The sequence below is a fragment of the Salvelinus sp. IW2-2015 genome, linkage group LG15 (assembly GCF_002910315.2).
Source record: "Salvelinus sp. IW2-2015 linkage group LG15, ASM291031v2, whole genome shotgun sequence".
In the NCBI taxonomy this organism is placed as follows: domain Eukaryota; kingdom Metazoa; phylum Chordata; class Actinopteri; order Salmoniformes; family Salmonidae; genus Salvelinus; species Salvelinus sp. IW2-2015.
The window spans coordinates 45,753,023-45,771,967 of record NC_036855.1 but is presented as its reverse complement, the minus strand read 5'-3'; the positions used below and the strand labels follow the sequence as shown (position 1 = coordinate 45,771,967).

The 18,945-nt window shown below is 42.0% G+C and overlaps 1 protein-coding gene across 1 annotated transcript in view; it reads right to left on the bottom strand.

The window, feature by feature from the left end:
* Positions 1-889, bottom strand: part of homer1b (homer scaffold protein 1b) — a 117,647-nt gene extending 116,758 nt beyond the window's left edge. Inside the window, exon 1 of the mRNA XM_024003226.2 lies at positions 387-889. Coding sequence (XP_023858994.1) covers positions 387-391 — 5 coding nt within the window. The 5' untranslated portion in view covers positions 392-889. The remainder of the gene's footprint in view (positions 1-386) is intronic.
* Between the last annotated feature and the right edge of the window lie 18,056 nt (positions 890-18,945).

The following is an 18,945-nucleotide window of genomic DNA, read 5'->3' as shown; positions in this document are numbered from 1 at the left end:
CTTTACATTGTAAATTAAATCCAGAAGAATGAATGATGTTTAAATAATGTTTACTAACTGCTTTACTCATCTCATATGTATATAGTGTATTCTATTCTATTGTATTTTAGTCAATGCCACTCCGACATTGCTCGATCTAATATGTATATATTTCTTAATACCTTTCTTTTACTTACTAAATTAGTGTGTATTGTTGTGACCTGTTAGATACTACTGCACTGTTGGAGCTAGGAACACAAGCATTTCGCTAGACCTGCAATAACATCTGCTAAATATGTGTATGTGACTAATAGAATTTGATTTGATTTGGACAGATGAATACCAAATAGCTTAGTCAATCAAAGCCAGTCTCATTCATGTGATTGTAAGCTATTACACAAACTTACCCCATTGTTATTGTAGGTAAACCAAATCAGCAGGTGAGCAGATGGAAAATGTTCTCTGACCAAATTCTGGACGTTGTTTCTGTTGGTTTGGCGCGGTGATTGCCCTCTATAATAGGCGTGTTTCTGCCTCTTCACCGTAGCTCATCCGAAAGAAATTCCACGGCAAATACTGCATTGTCACATTCACAACAGTGTGAAACTACACATAGCAGGAAAATAATGCATTCACTTGAGATTAATGCACATTGCCAGTACCTAAACTACTCAATGTTGAAGCGGCGTCCGGAAGCGCCATAGAGAGTTCGACAGAGATAAATGTGTCCGTCCGACAATTGTCGGGTATTTGAAAACAGGAGAGATGTTATTTCGTTGTTTTCGCTGTTTGATCTCCAAACGCCCCCTGACAAGTTCAGTCGATCGGTAAAGCACAGTACCCACTGTCCACCCCCTGAGCTCTCTCCTCTCCCCTACGCCCTCTGGTCCCTGCTCTCTCGACCGGACACCTCCTCAGTCCTCAGCAATGTATGTTGCCATAGACGAAGAGACAAAGCAGGAGGGACTGAGCACAAAATCGGTGGTTTCCAGCAGGTGGCGTTTATTCGTTTATTTCTCTCACCAAGCGAGGAGTTTTTGTTCGGAGGTCAATGAGATAATTTATGTATTTTGTATTTATTTAACCTTTATTTATTTAACTAGGCAAGTCAGTTAAGAACAAATTATTATTTACAATGATGGCCTACAAAAGGCAAAGGGCCTCCTGCAGGGACAGGGTTGGGATTAAAAATAAAATACAAATATAGGACAAAACACACATCATGACAAGAGAGACCCCACAACACTACATAAAGAGAGACCTAAAACAACAACATAGCATGGCAGCAACATGTGAAAACACAGCATGGTAGCAGCACAACATGACAACAACATGGTAGCAACACAACATGGCAGCAGCACAAAACTTGGTACAAACATTATTGGGCACAGACAATAGCACAAAGGGCAAGAAGGTAGAGACAACAATACATCACACGAAGCAGCCACAACTGTCAATAAGAGTGTCCATGATTGAGTCTTTGAATTAAGAGATTGAGATAAAACAGTCCAGTTTAAATGTTTTTTTCAGCTCATTCCAGTCGCTAACTGCAGCGAAGTGAAAAGAAGAGCGACCCAGGGATGTGTGTACTTTGGGGACCTTTAACAGAATGTGACTGGCAGAACGGGTGTTGTATGTGGAGGATGAGGGCTGCAGTAGGTGGGTCAATATCACAAAACAGTACCATTTGGACCATTTAACATTTTTATTTCAGAATTTGTATTCCTTTTTTGTTGTACTATAAAAGGGTAATATTAGGCTTGTAGAAAAATATGTCAGCGAAGCTCCAGCACTTAGAGTTAGATAATTATAACTAGCAATATGATGTCCACCCTGTTACAGACATGCACTTAACTGTCTTTAATGACTTTCATTCGACTATTTTAATAATATTTACATTTTCAATGTGTCCCCTTGTCAACCATGTCCATTTGTCCTGGTCAAATTATAAAGAAATAACAGATTGTGTATACAATGTGTGGTTTTATACAGAACTTCATCTAATTTGCACCTTATCTTTCTAAATTGAGACAGGTATTAATTCTGTTTTATCCAAGTTTATAATTGTGTGGTGTTGGCCGTGTCTTACTCTAAGAAACATTACACAAATTCTTGATATTTGACAATGTAACTGAATTAATTTGAAAAATATGCCAAGATAACAGGGTGGACCAAGGTATAACAGAGTGGACAGCTATAACGGGACAGAACATAAATTAAACCCTGAACACTGAATACTGAACACTGACTAGACATCTACATAGTAATACATGTAGTAACAACACTGGAACTGCTATTTAGTTACATATTCACTGTGAAAAACAACACAAAAATACATTGCTGGTACACAATCATTGGAATTAGCATTAAAACACATTCCTGTCTCTCTCTTCCTCTCCCCCTCTTTCCATATCTCCCCCCTTTCACCCCAAATGCTCTTCCACATACTTCCAGGTGAATTTTTCCATCTGCACAGAGTGTTTATTAACAACCTGTGGCTCTGGCATCAGACAAATTATCTGTCCATCAGAGTACCAACAAATATCTTCCTTTGGACTTGGCCAGAAGAATTTGTTGATGCCATTCCGGTGCATGCACTTCACCTTAATGTGATGTTCCTCTACATCCATGATGATGCCAGGGTATCCTTCATGGTCATAATTGACAACACACCACTCCCCTACGGATTAAGTTCAATGGTGCCAGGTCCCCATGTGGTGTCAGCCTTGTCATGAGATGCAGGGAGCTGGTTAGATGCTGCAGGGTCACCCAGAGTTGCCTCTTTGAGCTGAATACAAGGACAGTCCAACATGCCACTATCCTTGCACAGACAAGTAATGTCCCTGTATTTTATCTGGCCTGGTGAGACACTGACAACCTGATGAAACTTCATTGTTCCTTTAATGGCATCTAAGGCAGGCATCTGAGGTGAGAAGAGATAGCATATGATAAGATATAAAGAGTAACAAACACCTTATACATTTCGATACTCAACCAGCTACTGTACAATAAAAATGTATGTATGTGTGCATGGGGAGGAAGGAGGGTTACCTCTGCTCTTGCCTCAACATCACTCTCAGTAATGAAGAACATCTCCACAGAGGAGACCCTTTAGGACATTGTACAGGGCCTGTGCATCTGGGATATCCTTTCCATGGTGCACTGCTCTATCTGCAGATCTCTTGAGGGCCCCTCCAACACCATTGTGTGTCGCCTTGCCGTGGCTAGACTCAAAGAAATTCCAGTTGACCTCTTGAAAGCCTTGTTTGTGTGGATCTGTGGCAAGTAGGTAGTTCCCTTTTTGCTTGTATTGTGTAGCCAGTCCATCGCTAAAGAAATGAAGCCTGCAGTCTTCAGGGTACTTCTGCTTCAACATAGGAAGAACGGGATCAAGGTGGGCCCAAATGGCGGGTGAATCATGTCTGCGTGATGGTGAAATGGAGCAAAAAGCAATTGGTGGTTGGTCTGCAGCAGTGTAGAGCACTGCAGTGTGGATGGTGGCTTGCTGGTGAGATCCTCCAAAATGCACGGACTGGATCTCTTGACTGTATTTACACGAATAGTTCTCGCTGAAGTCAATGTGCAGCAAGCATTCATTGTTCTTCAGACTCTCACTAAGCTCCCTATAGCCCCTGTATTGCCACTTGATATTAAAATTGCCTAAATTTGGCGAGCCTATCTTGAAACTGACTGACCAGTTCAGTTTCTGTTATTGTGACCTCCCTCTTCACGGTTATCATGGAGCACTTCTCTTCATCCTTTTGTATCTTCTCCCAAGGTCCATTGTGTCAGAGGAACTTCTACATTCCCAGGAGGTTTCAGAGGTTTCACGTATTCTAACCTTGAAGGCCCAGGCTGATATTTAGGAGTTGAGGGGGGTGTTTGGGACTGCAGCAATGCACTATCCTTGGCCCTGGATCTGAGTAGTATCCTTTTTGAATCATCAAATCAAATGTATTTATAAAGCCCTTCTTACGTCAGCTGATATCTCAAAGTGCTGTACAGAAACTCAACCTAAAACCCCAAACAGCAAGCAATGCAGGTGTAGAAGCACGGTGGCTTCCTTTCTGCACGCTACACTCTGTCACTGAGTTCAGCTATTGTCTTCTTCTTCCCTGTCTCTTTATCTTTCCTCCATTTCTCCCTCTATTTCTCTAGATACTCTCTCCTTCTTTCTGGGTCAGCATTACGTCGTTCTCTGTATTGCCGTTGTCTTTCTGCTGCACTAAGAGGTGCCATTCCTTCAGAAAAACCTGATTCAATTGATATTTATTTATTATTAAAATACTATACATGCTATATATACACACTGTAATTATGTAATACAATGTATGAATAAAAACACATATTTTGCAACACATTACTACAAGGTATCCATTTGTCCACCCTGTTGAGTGCATGTCCACCCTGTTACATGTACATACAGTGGGGCAAAAAAGTATTTAGTCAGCCACCAATTGTGCAAGTTCTCCCACTTAAAAAGATGAGAGAAGCCTGTAATTTTCATCATAGGTACACTTCAACTATGACAGACAAAATGAGAAAAAAAAATCCAGAAAATCACATTGTAGGATTTTTTAATGAATTTATTTGCAAATTATGGTGGAAAATAAGTATTTGGTCACCTACAAACAAGCAAGATGTCTGGCTCTCACAGACCTGTAACTTCTTCTTTAAGAGGCTCCTCTGTCCTCTGTCCAGTATTTTAATACTAATTAGTCTCGTTGGAGTTGATTGAGCAGCACTTGGGACATTGAAAAATTGCCTCCTTCCACTGGAATAAAATAGTCTAAAATCATTTTTTTTTCAACTTTGAAGTCTATGTCATTATGCTTTTATTATCACGAAGGCATACACACATAAGGATCCTTTTGAAATTTGATCCAATGTAAAAAAATATATATACAATTTTGAATGATTTACCTTGAGGACAAAAAATTATAATTTTAGGGATTTTGACCCAGGTATCTCAGATAGGGGGAGTGAGACCTAAGAGGGTTTTATAAAGAAGCATCAACCAGTGGGTCTTGCGACAGGTATACAGAGATGACCAGTTTACAGAGTAGTATAGAGTTCAGTGATGTGTCCTATTGTCACACCCTGACCGTAGAGAGCTTTTTATGTCTCTATTTTGGTTTGGCCAGGGTGTGATTTGGGTGGGCATTCTATGTTCATTTTCTATGTTTTGTATTTCTTTGTTGTTTGGCCGGGTGTGGTTCTCAATCAGAGGCAGATGTCTATCGTTGTCTCTGATTGAGAACCATACTTATGTAGCTTTTTCCCACATGGTTTTTGTGGGTAGTTGTTTTCTGTTTTGTGTCTGCACCAGACAGAACTGTTTCATGTTGTTCTATTTTTGTTATTTTGTCTCAGTGTTCAGTTTTAATAAGAAAAGCATGAACACTTACCACGCTGCGCTTTGGTCCACACCTTCATTAACAGACGACCGTGACAGAACTACCCACCAAAAGAGGACCAAGCAGCGTGGTTACCTGGAGAGTTGGACATGGGAGGAAATCCTGGAAGGCAAGGGACCCTGGGGACAGACGAGAGAACATCGCCGTTCTGAGGAGGTGGCACAGCGGAGCAGGCACGAGAAGCATTTGGGGGCACACGAGGAGTTTGGCTCAGTCAGATTGTAGACCTGAGCCAACTCCCCGTGCTTACCGGGTGGGGCGTCGTACTGGTCAGGCACCGTGTTATGCGGTGGAGCGCATGGTGTTTCCAGTGCAAGTTCACAGCCCGGTACGCTACATCGCAGCTCCTCGCATCGGCCGGGCTAGAGTGGGCATCGAGCCAGGAGGGATGGTGCCGGCTCAGCGCATCTGATCTCCAGTGCGTCTCCTCGGCTCGGGTTATCCTGCGCCAGCCCTACGCACGGTGTCCCCGGTTCGCCAGCACAGCCCAGTGCGGCCTGTTCCAGCTCCCCGCACTTCCCGGGCTACAAGGGGTATCCAGCCAGGACGAGTTGTGCTAGCTCTGCGCTCGAGACCGCCAGTGCGCCTCCACGGCCCAGTGTATCCGATGCCTCGGCCAAGGAAGAGGCCTCCTGCATGTCTCCCCAGACTGGTGTGTCCTGTGCCTGTGCTAAGAACTAATCCTCCTGCATGTCTCTCCAGCCTGCTGAGTCCTGTGCCTGCTCCCAGAGCCAGGCCTCCTGTGTGTCTCTCCACTCCAGTGATGATCCATGGCAAGAAGCCTCCAGTGGTGATCCATGGCATGAAGCCTCCAGTGATGATCCATGGCAAGAAGCCTCCAGGGCTGAGACATGGCACGAAGCCTCCAACGGGGGTCTCCAGTTCGGAGCCTCCAGCGACGGCCTCCAGCCCGGGAGCCTCCAGAGACGGCCTCCAGCCCGGAGCTTCCAGAGGCGCCCTCCAGTCCGGAGCTTCCAGAGGCGCCCTTCAGTCCGTAGCTTCCAGAGACGCCCTTCAGTCCGGAGCTTCCAAAGGCGCCCTTCAATCCGGAGCTTCCAGAGGCGCCCTTCAGTCCGTAGCTTCCAACGAGGGTGCCCAGTCCGGCCCCCGCTACGAGGGTCCCCAGTCCCGGGTTGACGGCGAGGGTCCCCGCTCTAGAGGCGCCATCTAAGTGGGCCAAGCCAGAGGTGGAGCGGGGTCTACGTCCCGCACCAGAGCCGCTACCGCGGTGAAATGCCCACCCAGACTCTCCTTTGGGGGGGGGTCACGCACTGTCCATAGAGAGCTTTTTATGTCTTTATTTTGGTTTGGTCAGGGTGTGATTTGGGTGGGCATTCTATGTTAATTTTCTATGTTTTGTATTTCTTTGTTGTTTGGCCGGGTGTGGTTCTCAATCAGAGGCAGCTGTCTATCGTTGTCTCTGATTGAGAACCATACTTAGGTAGCTTTTTCCCACATGGTTTTTGTGGGTAGTTGTTCTCTGTTTTGTGTCTGCACCAGACAGAACTGTTCTATTTTTGTTATTCTGTCTCAGTGTTCAGTTTTAATTAAAAAAGCATGAACACTTACCACGCTGCGCTTTGGTCCACACCTTCTTCAACAGACGACCGTGACACCTATAAGGAGCATTGGAGGCAAATCTGATGGCCGAATGGTAAAGAACATCTAGCTGCTTGAGAGCACCCTTACCTGCCGATCAATAAATTACGTCTCCGTAGTCTAGCATGGGTAGGATGGTTATCTGAATCGGGGTTAGTTTGGCAGCTGAGGTGAAAGAGGAAACCAAGTCTAGATGTAACCTTAGCCTGCAGCTTTGATATGTGCTGACAGAAGGACAGTGTACCATCTAGCCATACTCCCAAGTACTTGTATGAGGTGACTATCTCAAGCTATAAAACCCTCAGAGGTAGTTATCACACCGGTGGGGATAGGGGCATTCTTCTTACCGAACCACATGACCTTTGTTTTGGAGGTGTTCAGAACAAGGTCATGGGCAGAAAAAGCTTGTTGGACACGAAGAAAGCTTTAACAGAAAATGCGGGTAGGGGCCAGCTGAGAATAAGACTATATCATATGCATATAAATGGATGAAAGAGCTTCCTACTGCTTGAGCTATGTTGTTGATGTAAATTGAGAAGAGCTTGGGACCTAGAATCGAGCCTTTGGGTACTCCCTTGGTGACAGGCAGTGGCTGAGACAGCAGATGTTCTGACTTTATACACTGCACTCTTTTAGGTAGTTAGCAAATCAGGCCAAAGACTCCTCAGAGACACCAATACTCCTTAGCCGGCCCAAAAGAATGGAACGGTCTACCGTATCCAAAGCTTTGACCAAGTCAATAAAAATAGCAGCACAACATTGCTTAGAATCAAGGGCAATGATGACATCATTTAGGACCTTTAAGGTTGCAGTGACACATCCATAACCTGGCCGCAAACCAGATTGCGTACCCGAGAGAATACTAGACACGTCAAGAAAGCCAGTCAGTTGATTATTGACAAGGTTTTCCAACACTTTTGATAAACAGGACAAAATAGAAATTGTCCTATAACAGTTAGGATCAGCTTGATCTCCCCCTTTAAATAAAGGATGCACCGTGGCTGCCTTCCAAGTAATGGGAATCTCCCCAGAGAGAAGAGACAGGTAAAAAAGGTAAGAGATAGAAAGGGTCTAAACCATATGACACAGATGTTTTTTTGGGGTCAAGTTTAAGTATCTCCTTTAGCACCTTGGACTCGGTGACCGACTGCAGGGAGGGGGAAAGCGGGGCAGGGGGAAAGAGGGAGGAGTATCGGGGATAGTCTCATTAGAAGGGGTGGGAGATGAGGAAATGTTGGGAGGGTAAGGAGGCATGACCGAGTCAAATAGGAATTCTGACTTAATGAAGTGGTGATTGAAGAGCTCAGCCATGTGCTCCTTGTCAGTAACAACCACATCATCAACATTAAGGGACATGAGCAGCTGTGAGGAGGAGGGTTTATTCTCCAGGTCTTTATCCATTTCCAGATCTTCTTGGGGTTAGACCCACAGAGTGAGAACTGCTCCATAAATTAACTAGCTTTGGCCTTCCAGATAGCTTGAGTTTACTTATTTCAAATTTGCCTGAACGAGAGCCAGTCAGCCTGAGTATGTGTGTGCCAAGCAATTTGCCAAATGGAATTCTTGAGATGGAGTAACGCTGCCAGATCACGGTCAAACCAGAGGCTGAACCTGTTTTTAATTCAAATTTTCTTTATGGCCGTGTATTTGTCAATGATACCGCTGAAAATATATTTTTTAAAAGGTCCAAGCGTCTTCGACAGAATGTCAAATTTGGTTAGAACAAAATGTAATGACTTATTTGCTTTTTGTGGCTTATTTGATCAAATAGAATTCTCGTAATGATTAGGTTGTTATGAGTGTACTGATACAGTGCCTTGTAAAAGTATTCATCCCCCTTGGTGTTTTTCCTATTTTGTTGCATTACAACCTGTAATTTAAATGGATTTGTATTTCATGTAATGGACATACACAAAACAGTCCAAATTGATGAAGTGAAATGAAAAAAATAACTTGTTTCAAAAAATATATATATATATATTAAACTGAAAAGTGGTGCGTGCATATGTATTCACCCCCTTTGCTATGAAGCCCCTAAATATGATCTGGTGCAACCAATTACCTTCAGAAGTCACATAATTAGATAAATAAAGTCCACCTGTGTGCAATCTAAGTGTCACATGATCTCAGTATATATACACCTGTTCTGAAAGGCCCCAGAGTCTGCAACACCAAGCAAGTGGCACCACCAAGCAAGGGGCACCATGAAGACCAAGGAGCTCTCGAAACAGATCAGGAACAAAGTTGTGGAGAAGTACAGATCAGGGTTGAGTTATAAAAAAATATCTGAAACCTTGTACATCTATCTCACGGACAACCATTAAATCCATTATTAAAAATGGAAAGAATATGGCACCACAACAAACCTGCCAAGAGAGGGCTGCCCACCAAAACACACAGAGTTTTCAATGGGGTTCAGGTCTGGAGATTGGGCTGCCATGACAGAGTCTTGATCTGGTGGTCCTCCATCCACACGTTGATTGACCTGGCTGTCTGGCATGGAGCATTGTCCTGCTGGAAAAACCCATCCTCAGAGTTGGGGAACATTGTCAGAGAAGAAAGAAGCACGTTTTCTTCCAGGACAACCGTGTACGTGTCTTGATTCATGTGTCCTTCATAAAAACAAATCTTCCCGATTCTAGCCTTGCTGAAGCACCCCCAGATCATCACCGATCCTCCACCAAATTTCACAGTGTGTGTGAGACACAGTGGCTTTTAGGCCTCTCCAGGTCTCGCACCCACTGTGAAATTTGGTGGAATTCCTTTGTCTCTCCTTCTCCTGCTCTTTCTTTCCCCACCCCTTTCATTGTGTAACCAGCCGTCATATCGGGTTAGTCCACTAGGGACTTTTCATTGCATTATGTTCGTAATCAATTTAACCTATACTGTGTGTGTTTATGTATTTCTGTGTAATTATTTAATAAGTTAGTAAAGAAATAATTAAGTTAATTTGCGTATGCTGAGTCATCATTTAGACTAGGGTTCATGCAGATTTATAGAATATTATGACATTCAGAATGAGACTGATGTGAGGTAAAAAAATACATTAATAAGTGACTGTTATCTATAGATATGTCACGTTCTGACCCTAGTTCTTTTGTATTTTCTTTGTTTTAGTTGGTCAGGGCGTGAGTTGGGTGGGTTCTATGTGTTGTGTTTCTATGTGGGGTTTTCGTTTGGCCTGATATGGTTCTCAATCAGAGGCAGGTGTTTGTCATTGTCTCTGATTGGGAGCCATATTTAGGTAGCCTGTTTTGTAGTGTGTTTTGTGGGTGATTGTTCCTGTTATGTTGTTCATGTTCGTGTGTTCACTATTTCGGGACTGTCGCGTCCTCGTTTATTTCGTTTGTTTATTGTTTTGTTTTTTCTTAAAAGTATTCGAAATAAATATGAATACTCACCATGCTGCATCTTGGTCCGACATTTCCTACTCCTCAGATGAGGAGGACGAAGACTACCATTACAAGATATGAATATATCTTATAAGAGCTCACTTTGGGAGATAGTAACTCGTTAAATAAGTTTTCCCGTGGTGTCCCAAGTTACTGAGTTAATTATTACATGATTATTTTAATCACATAATCAATTAAACATAGTTAATTGATTTGATAAGATAACAGTCGTCGCATTAATGATAGTCACGTCACGACACTATCATGAAGTTGCTACAACCTAGCCTATGAATTGTCTGTCACCTATGAATGTTGAGGTGACAGACAGTGACACATGGACAGACAGCAACACATTTAACACCGCCTTGCACACTCTTGCCTGCATCTAGCTGATCTACGGTGTAATCATTAGTCCAACAGTTGCAAACAAGAGTTTCTATTGGACAAATTCAGATATGTTTATCCCCGTTTCATTTACGTTTGCTTCCGTTTAAGAAACGTTTTTCAACAGAGTCGGCGGAATGAATACACCCCTGATGACACGTAAACAGTTCACTCGTTTTCCCTTAATTTGTGGACTTGCATCAGCAGTATGTAACGAGGCGAAAAAAACTTTCCAGGTCAAACCATATCCTAACCGCTACACACAGCCTACATCGTTGTCACTATAGTAGCTAAAGTAACGTCCTAGTCAACATAGCTAATAGAACTAATGTGTTAGAAAACCCCCTACAATCATGCAGTAATGTTACAGTCACTAAGCAGTATAGCGGTTACACCGGCGGCCCCGGTGGAAATAAATTATTAAAACCAAAAGCTTACCTTGACTTGAAAGAGTTCCAGTGTTGTGTTGGATAGTCATAGCCAGCTAGCTAACATAGCATCCCTCTGTTTGAGCTGGGTGTTTTGAGTAGGCTAAACTAGCTAGCTGCATTAGCTAGCTAAGTCTCTCTCGCTCTTGCTTCTCCTTCATTTTTAGAATAAATTAATTTGATCAAAATTGATCAAATATTGTCTTCCTCTCTCTTTGAATCAACTACTCACCACATTTTCTGCACTTCAGTGCTAGCTAGCTGTATCTTATGCTTTCAGTACTAGATTAATTCTCTGATCCTTTGATTGGGTGGACAACATGTCAGTTCATGCTGCAAGAGCTCTGATAGGTTGGAGCACATCCTCCGGAAGTTGTCATAATTACTATGTAAGTCTATGGAAGGGTGTGAGAAGCAAGAGCGTCCTAGGTTTTGTATTGAAGTCAATGTACTAAGAGGAGGACGGAAGCTAGCTGTCCTCCGGCTACACCATGGTGCTACCCTACATTCCATTAACTTTTCATTTTGTCTTTCATTTATCATATGCTTGAGCTTTAATGTCCCAGAGAAGGAAATGATCTAAAGACACACAGTACTGCTGTATCCTATGTAACAAATAAACACTGTACATTACATACAACGTAGTATGTACACTGAGTGTACAAAACATTAGGAAATGTAATTTAATTGGTCACATACAGTGGGGCAAAAAAGTATTTAGTCAGCCACCAATTGTGCAAGTTCTCCCACTTAAAAAGATGAGAGGCCTGTAATTTTCATCATAGGTACACTTCAACTATGACAGACAAAATGAGGAAAAAAAATCCAGAAAATCACATTGTAGGATTTTTGATGAATTTATTTGCAAATTATGGTGGAAAATAAGTATTTGGTCACCTACAAACAAGCAAGATTTCTGGCTCTCACAGACCTGTAACTTCTTCTTTAAGAGGCTCCTCTGTCCTCCACTCGTTACCTGTATTAATGGCACCTGTTTGAACTTGTTATCAGTATAAAAGACACTTGTCCACAACCTCAAACAGTCACACTCCAAACTCCACTATGGCCAAGACCAAAGAGCTGTCAAAGGACACCAGAAACAAAATTGTAGACCTGCACCACGCTGGGAAGACTGAATCTGCAATAGGTAAGCAGCTTGGTTTGAAGAAATCAACTGTGGGAGCAATTATTAGGAAATGGAAGACATACAAGACCACTGATAATCTCCCTCGATCTGGGACTGCACGCAAGATCTCACCCCGTGGGGTCAAAATGATCACAAGAACGGTGAGCAAAAATCCCAGAACCACACGGGGGGACCTAGTGAATGACCTGCAGAGAGCTGGGACCAAAGTAACAAAGCCTACCATCAGTAACACACTATGCCGCCAGGGACTCAAATCCTGCAGTGCCAGGCGTGTTACTTAAGCCAGTACATGTCCAGGCCGTTCTGAAGTTTGCTAGAGAACATTTGGATGATCCAGAAGAAGATTAGGAGAATGTCATATGGTCAGATGAAACCAAAATATAACTTTTTGGTAAAAACTCAACTCGTCGTGTTTGGAGGACAAAGAATGCTGAGTTGCATCCAAAGAACACCATACCTACTGTGAAGCATGGGGGTGGAAACATCATGCTTTGGGGCTGTTTTTCTGCAAAGGGACCAGGACGACTGATCCGTGTAAAGGAAAGAATGAATGGGGCCATGTATCGTGAGATTTTGAGTGAAAACCTCCTTCCATCAGCAAGGGCATTGAAGATGAAACGTGGCTGGGTCTTTCAGCATGACAATGATCCCAAACACACCGCCCGGGCAATGAAGGAGTGGCTTCGTAAGAAGCATTTCAAGGTCCTGGAGTGGCCTAGCCAGTCTCCAGATCTCAACCCCATAGAAAATCTTTGGAGGGAGTTGAAAGTCCGTGTTGCCCAGCAACAGCCCCAAAACATCACTGCTCTAGAGGAGATCTGCATGGAGGAATGGGCCAGAATACCAGCGACAGTGTGTGAAAACCTTGTGAAGACTTACAGAAAACGTTTGACCTCTGTCATTGCCAACAAAGGGTATATAACAAAGTATTGAGATAAACTTTTGTTATTGACCAAATACTTTTTTCCCACCATAATTTGCAAATAAATTAATAAAAAATCCTACAATGTGATTTTCTGGATTTTTTTTCTTCTCATTTTGTCTGTCATAGTTGAAGTGTACCTATGATGAAAATTACAGGCCTCTCATCTTTTTAAGTGGGAGAACTTGCACAATTGGTGGCTGACTAAATACTTTTTTGCCCCACTGTATGTGACCAATTAAATTACATTTCCTAATGTTTTGTACACTCAGTGTACATACTACGTTGTATGTAATGTACAGTGTTTATTTGTTACATAGGATACAGCAGTACTGTGTGTCTTTAGATCATTTCCTTCTCTGGGACATTAAAGCTCAAGCATATGATAAATGAAAGACAAAATGAAAAGTTAATGGAATGTATACACTGTAGGGTAGCACCATGGTGTAGCCGGAGGACAGCTAGCTTCCGTCCTCCTCTTAGTACATTGACTTTGACAGGCCTCTCTCATCTTTTTAAGTGGGAGAACTTGCACAATTGGTGGCTGACTAAATACTTTTTTGCCCCACTGTACATGTGATAAGCTATGTTATTGCGGGTGTAGCGAAATGCTTCTAGCTCCGACAGTGCAGTAATATCTAACAAGTAATATCTAACAAATTACACAACATGTATCGAATACACACACATCTAAGTAGGAATGAATTAAGACTATATACAGTTGAAATCGGAAGTTTACATACACCTCAGCCAAATACATTTAAGCTCAGTTTTTCACAATTCCTGACATTTAATCCCTGTCTTAGGTCAGTTAGGATCACCACTTTATTTTAAGAATGTGAAATGTCAGAATAATAGTAGGGAGAATGATATATTTCAGCTTTTATTTCTTTAATCACATTCCCAGTGGGTCAGAAGCTTACATACACTCAATTGGTATTTGGTAGCATTGCCTTTAAATTGTTTAACTTGGGTCAAACGTTTCGGGTAGCCTTCCACAAGCTTCCGACAATAAATTGGGTGAATTTTGTCACATTACTCCTGAGATTACTCCAGAGCTGGTGTAACTGAGTCAGGTTTGTAGGCCTCCTTGCTCGCACACGCTTTTTCAGTTCTGCTCCTGTTCTAGTAATAAACGTTTGTTACTTCGACACTGTCTGCATCTGGGTCTTCTCCTGAAACGTGTTAAAATGTCAGACTTGATTTGCCCCAAATAAAACTGTATCAACCCTTACGAAAATGTAAAACAATTGTAATCCACACAATAATTCACATTTCCTGTTGCTGCATTTTCCTCTTTCTACCCCACAAACACACACTTTCTCTTTCTCCTCTCTCCCTTTCCTCTCTTGCTCTCTCTCACACTCACATATTTTAAATAGTTTATTTGAATCCACCAATCCATTTTTTAAAGGATCCAAACATTTCAAAGGTCCCTCCCTGTATGTATGGAATTGAAGGGTACAGAAAATACCTTCTCCAAACAGCTAGGCTGCCCATGACAGCTGAAACAGCCTTACCTAGCCAAATGTTTTTGTCTGCAATCTGGAGGCCACGCACTGCAAGCCTGTGCACCGAGACCGCCAAATATCAGCTACACCAGATTGCTTCCTACACCCGAAGCTGTCCAAGAGTGCCAAGATGGGCTGGAATTTAAGCAGCTTCTCGGCAAAGGCCTGCTCCATGTAGCTGTCAAATGAGCAGCTCACTTCCAAAATGAGCACCCTCCCTGGCCTCCCCCACAACAACATCTGGCGTATTTGGCACACAGGAAAACACATCATCATCAATATCAAACCAGATTCCCCCTATGTGTTTATGCATGAGTGTTGTTGGTGAGACTACTTGTCTCACCTTACTGGCTATCAGGTCAACAAGGCGGTCATGTCTAGCTGTAGGAGCCATTTTGGCCTGTTTATGAGTTGTGTACATGTTGTCTGTCAAGGGTTATTTTTACTTGTTTTATACACTAGATGGCACTATATGTTGGGGTCATGGGTCMCTGGTCACGTGTGTATATAGGTAGCACAGGTGRCCAGGAAGGGTTAGCACAGGTGAGAGGAGAGCACATACAGTTCTTACCATATCACAGATATAGCTTATAGAATGCATCTCTCTGCACCTTTTGTATAGGAACATGAGTTTTGGAGCTTTTTATGAATGGGAACTTCACCCCAAAAGAGTAACGTTTGGAAAGCTGATATTTGGGGATGTGTTATGGACAGCTCTCTTCTGTGCCAGTGGCAGTCCATAGGGAATCGCCAGTACACTAGCAATGTACAAATCCTTATATGAACACACACACACACACACATTTATACAGGTTTTTTCTCATTGAGATAACATCTCTTTTCCAAGAGAGACCTGGTACAATAGCAGCAATATACTATTTTCCCTAAACCTAACCCCAAAACCTAACCTTAACACTAAACCTAACCCTAGCTCCTAACAATAAACCTAATTCTAACACTAATTCTAACCTTAAACCTAAACCCCCTAGAAATAGCATTTGACCTTGTGGGGACAAACAAAATGTCCTCAGTTGGTCAACTTTTATTTTGTTTAATATTATTGTGGGGACTGCTGGTCAATTACACACACACACACACAGGGCCTTATTGGCATGGGAAACATATATTAACATTTCCAAGGCAAGTGGAATAAACAATCACAAATCATTAGTTAACTTTCTCTTTCTCTCTCTCTGTCTGTCTCTCTCTTGACAATCCTCACAGTTCACTCACAGATGGTATGTAGGCTGGTTGATGGCACCTGCAGGCCTGTTTGAGGGACAACTGGACATAACATATAAGGACTCTAAGACTTTAAGACTAAGCTACCACCCTCCTCTCCTTCCCCGTCCTTCAAGGAAAGCCCCTTCTTTACACTTCCTGTTAGGCTTGACACTCTCAAGGTGTGTCTCTACATTTTGCTCACGTCGTGTGGTATTACTTATAGATGACTCCTAGACACTTTCAAATTGTTTGCCTGTGAATGGTTGTCCACATCATCATGCTATATACTTGTTACCTGTGTGTTTAAATACTGCATCTCTCCAACAGAATTTAAATGATTCCTGTAATTACTGCATTTTACCTGTGATCCAAAATAAATCGTTACAAGCTAGTTACAAGCTAAGACAAAATGAGACTTCATGATTACTTTACACTTCTAGTCTCTACACATCTATTCACTAGTGGCCACGACAATTCAAGTACTGTGCAAATGCCAAAATTWGTGAAATTCCCTGAAATTGCATTGTGAATGTTGCTTTGATGGATACWAAATATTTGTATTTGTATTTATTATAGATCCCCAATAGCTGCTGCAAAGGCAGAAGCTACTCTTCCTGGTGTCCAGCAAAATTAAGGCAGTTATACATTTAAAAAACATTACAATACATTCATAACTGACTTCACAGCATATTAAGTGTGTGCCTTCAGGCCCCTACTCTACTACCACATATCTATAACGTGTGTGTATAGTGCGTATGTTATTGTGTGTTTGTATGCATGTGTCTGTTTGTGTTGCTTCACAGTCCCCGTTGTTCCATCAGGTCTATTTTTATCTGTTTTTAAAAATCGAATTTTACTGCTTGCATGAGTTACTTGGTGTGGAATGGAGTTCCATGTAGTCATGGCTCTATTTAGTACTGTGTGCCTCCCATAGTCTGTTCTGGACTAGGGGGCTGTGAAGAGACCTCTGGTGTCATGTCTTGTGAGGTATGCATGGGTGTAAAAGCTGTGTGCCAGGAGTTCAAACAGACAGCTCGGTGAATTCAACATGTCATTACCTCTCACAAACACAAGTAGTGATGAAGTCAATCTCTCCTCCACCTTGAACCTGCCTTGTTGATAGTGCTGTTAAGAATGCAGAGCAGCGCTTTATTACAGACAGACTTCTCCCCATCCTAGCTACTGTTGTATCAATATGTTTTGACCATGATAGTTTAAAATCCAGGTTTACTCCAAGCAGTTTAGTCTCCTCAACTTGCTCAATTTCCACATTATTCATTACAAGATTTAGTTGAGGTTTAGGGTTTAGTAAATGATTTGTCCCAAATACAATGCTTTTAGTTTTAGAAATATGTAGGACTAACTTATTCCTTGGCACCCATTCTGAAACTAACTGCAGCTCTTTGTYAAGTGTTGCTGTCATTTCAGTCGCTGTGGTAGCTGACGTGTATAGTGTTGAGTCATCCGCATACATAGACACACAGGCTTTACTCAAAGCCAGTGGCACATCGTTAGTAAAGATTTTAAAAAGTAAGGGGCCTAGACAGCTGCCCTGGGGAATTCMTGCTTCTACCTGGATTATGTTTGAGAGGCTTCCATTAAAGAACACCCTCTGTGTTCTGTTAGACAGGTAATAATATAATATAATATAGCAGGGGGTGTAAAGCCATAACACATACATTTTCCAGCAGCAGACTATGATCGATAATGTCAGTCACACTGAGGTCTAACAAAATAGYCCCCACAATATTTTTATTATAATTTCGCTCCTCCAATCATCAGTCATTTGTGTAAGTGCTGTGCTTGTTGAATGTCCTTCTCTATAAGCGTACTGAAGTCTGTTGTCAATTTGTGTACTGTAAAATAGCATTGTATATGGTCAAACACCATTTTTCCCAAAAGTTTTTGAAGGGTTGATAACAGGCTGAATGGTCGGCTATTTAGGCCAGTAAAGGGGACTTTACTATTCTTAGGTAAGGGAATAACTTTTGCTTCCCTCCAGGGCTGAGGGCACACACTTTCTAGTGGGCTTAAATTGATGATATGGCAAATAGGAGTGGCAATATCGTCCGCTATTATCCTCAGTAATTTTCCATCCAAGTTGTCAGACCCCGGTGGCTTGTCATTGATGATGGACAACAATAGTTTTTTCACCTCTTCCACACTTCCTTTACGGAGTTCAAAAATTACAATGCTTGTCTTTCATAATTTTGTCAAATATACTTGGATGTGTAGTGTCAATGTTTGTTGCTGGCAATGAAAATATAATAAAGTAGTTGGCAATATCAGTTCATTTTGTGATGAATGAGCCATCTGATCCAGTGAATGATGGAGCAGAGTTTGCCTTTTTACCCAAAATGTAATTTAAGTTGCTCCAAARCTKTTTACAATCATTCTTTATGTCATTTATCTTTGTTTCATAGTGTAKTTTTTTCTTTTTATTCAGTTTAGTCACATGATTTCTCAAGTTGCAGTACGTTTGCCAATCGGTTGTATAGCCAGACCTACTTACCATCTCTTTTGCCTCATCCCTCTCAACTCATCCCTCTCAACCATACATTCAATCATTTTCTTAATGGGTGCATGTCTAATAGTAACTGGGATAAGCAACTTCATGAATGTGCCAAGTGCATCGTCTGATTGCTCATCATTACACACCATGGACCAACACATATTCTTTACATCAACAACATAGGAATCACTACAAAACKTATTATATGACCTCTTATACACTATATTAGGCCCAGCCTTTGGAACTTTGGTTTTCCTAGATATGGCTACTATATTGTGATCACTACATCCGATGGATTTGGATACTGCTTTCAAAACAAATTTCTGCAGCATTAGTAAAGATAAGATCAATACATGTTGATGATGTCATTCCTGTGCTTTTTGTAAACAGGTAGGTTGGCTGATAACCTGAACTAGGTTKCAGGTACTGG